This window comes from Micropterus dolomieu, linkage group LG06 (genome assembly GCF_021292245.1).
Source record: "Micropterus dolomieu isolate WLL.071019.BEF.003 ecotype Adirondacks linkage group LG06, ASM2129224v1, whole genome shotgun sequence".
Classification (NCBI taxonomy): domain Eukaryota; kingdom Metazoa; phylum Chordata; class Actinopteri; order Centrarchiformes; family Centrarchidae; genus Micropterus; species Micropterus dolomieu.
Genome location: NC_060155.1, coordinates 837,863 through 840,738, shown reverse-complemented (window position 1 = coordinate 840,738; position 2,876 = coordinate 837,863). Strand labels below are relative to the sequence as shown.

The window sequence follows — 2,876 nt, the reverse complement described above, 5'->3', positions numbered from 1 at the left end:
TACTTTTATATACTAAAAAGTGGGCCAATTTAGTCCCAAGAAGTATTAAATTAGTACACTTACAAGTATGCTACTAGTACTATGATCTAAGTATACTTAGTATGTAAAGTATACTTGGGAAATATACTTGAACGTTACTTAAGTTTACTTAGTAAAATAAACTTGAAGTATACTTTATTTTGGTAAGGGATGTCTCAGATACAGGCGTGCTACATAGACCATGTCCTATTTCTGTAGTGTTGCAGTTTGTAAAATATGACATTCTGCTGACAGTAGACTTGTTCATGTCAAGTGATTTATCATCTACTGCTAACACAGCCTCTTATGTGAACGCGCTCACGCCTGTATAGGGAAATACTGGGTTGATTTATACCGAGTTGATAACCAGCTTCGTGATGCCGCTTATCCAGATCGCGATTGTTAGGGTTAGTTAAGCCAGATAACGAAAACATATCCTGGGTATGTTGAACTCACTTCTTGGTACAGGCCCTAGGTTCATCTTGATACACATTTTACAAACAACACAGACAAACATGATATACTGTCCTCACAGCTCCAATACCCAGGACTTTAAAAGCGAAACATTAAAAATACTGAAATAAATAACCACTTCAATAACATATAAAGCTTCTATAGCATCAGTGCAATGTTGCTACGACTCGTTCGTCTGAATGATGCTGCTGGAACAAAACTATTTTTTGTGAAGTAGTGAGTCTTACTGTGGCAGTTAGAATGTACGAGGAAGCATCAACGAAAAATACTTTATTAATAGTGTTTTATTTGAGCTGTGAAATACAAGAATTCTACAATCTGTACAGTTTCATAAAGTTGAAGGCACAAACATTTTAAGGGAAAAACACATTGACTAAATGTAGACAATAGCTTTGTCTCAAGCTGTAATACACAATATGGCCAGTAGCATGTTGACACCTGATTTCCAGCAGATGTTGAACCTATTGCAGGGATTTGCTCCCATTCAGACACCCGGACCCAGCTGTTCAGAATAATCTGATTAGATTTGGCTATTGGATTGGATCAAATCTTGTAAATGGGTTGTTTAACAGAAAAAAAAAGGATTCTGACATTGGTTTAGATTACCTGATCCAATCTTGGTTTTTGATGGGTTCTCTTTGATCCCAAAAAATAGGACAATCCTGATCCTAACAGAAGGGTGGATTCAGGATGGAGTTTAGGAACAAAATGTAATCAAACTTCAAAAGTCAGATAATACAACATCTTTATCATGTAGTAGCTTATATACATATACACACACATTTATTTATATTTTCATTTCTTCACATTATTCATTAGTAAAGAGACCAGTTTTTAGATTTTAGGTGAATCTTGTCAGAAACTACTTTTGACTGGTTCACCTCAGATGGTTGTGTCATTGTTAATGTACAGTAATAAGTGACAGTTAAAGACATTATTTTAGTTTTGATATTGACAGCTGTTTGGGGGATTATTTTATGTGGACAAAATTCTTTTTTTTTTCCCCTTTTACTTTACTGAACTGAAAGGCTTAAGACATAAGACAAACATGCAGTAAGAAAATAAAATAATCCAATTTTAAAAGAAACAACCACAGTAAAAACATCAATATTCAAAGGATGTGCAATGGACCTGACTAAAAACATAGATATAGCAATAATCAAAAGGATAAATATTAAGATAAAACAACATAAAAAAAACATCAGTTAGAAGGATGTTAAAGGTGCTGAGGGTACAAGTCAACTGCATTTCCACCATTTACATCTTTAAAGGACTGGAAGTGTAAGAAGTTTACAAAGGAAATCTTTTTAAATCATTTTGTCCAAAGTTCATTGATGCCTTTATTACAGAAAGTTAAGATTTCTGTAACTGTGATCCTGTACAAACTCAACTGCTCTGTTCTTTAACAGGAGGAGACTCTCCCTCCTGCAGAGAACACAGAGACACTGAGGAATCAGGCCAGGACCAGAGCCCAAAGCCAGGATAAAGAGGTTCAGTGAATGTGGTGTTGAAGGTGTGGAGGTGGATCAGTGTGTCAGAGGAGACTCTGTAGAAGGACAGAGAGCCAGCAGGACAGTCCACATACACTGCTACTCTGTTAGAGACAGAGGAAGAGGAGGAGATGGATGTTTCTCTGTTATTGTGACAGACAGAGTAACCATTATCAGAGCAGCTCAGACTCCAGGACAAATCACTCCCTCCAAACTCACAGTCTTCTCGGTTTCCTTTCCTTCTGATTCCTCTGTAACTCACTGATATTTCAATACTTCCTCTCCACTCGACCTCCCAGTAACAGCGACCAGTCAGACCGTTTCTACACAGCAGCTGAGTGCACCAGTCAAACCTGTCTGGATGATCAGGATATGACTCATCCTCATCCACACATGTCGCCTTCTGGTTGTTGTCAGACAGTTTGATCCTTCTGTTTGCTGTGTTTGAGTCGAGTGTGAGTTCACAGGAATCTGATGGAGAGAACGAGACACAATGCAGCTGCAGTTATTGATCTATCATCTGTTCATTGATTGACACTTTGAATAAGTGATGTCACAGTTTGAAAATGGTTGAATGTGTGCTGCTTTGTCATCATGAGTCAAATGAAAAACACACTTACACTTCCTCAGACCTGGTATCAACCAACGGACTCCACCAGGATCCACCCTGAAAAGAGAAGGGGGGGGTCAGATCAGTAAACAGATTACTGAAAAAAATATTTATAACAATAACTTTAGTAAAACAGATGCAAAATGGAACGTGTTGCTCTTATGAGGAGGAGGCCAGAATGGTGCAAATGCAGAGGCACTAACCACAACATGGAGGAGGAATTAGTACAAATGAGTGTATTAGTATAATATTACAACATCAATTAAAAAGTCCAATGTTACTTT

General features: G+C 37.4%; 1 protein-coding gene across 1 annotated transcript; it reads right to left on the bottom strand.

Moving 5' to 3' along the window:
* Positions 1-758: 758 nt before the first annotated feature.
* On the bottom strand, positions 759-2,657 carry LOC123972391 (stonustoxin subunit beta-like; the record flags this gene model as incomplete). Its single annotated transcript, XM_046051874.1, has 2 exons — positions 759-2,453; positions 2,603-2,657. Coding segments are annotated over 2 exons (630 nt in total), but the record flags the coding sequence as incomplete, so codon positions are not given.
* Positions 2,658-2,876: the final 219 nt, after the last annotated feature.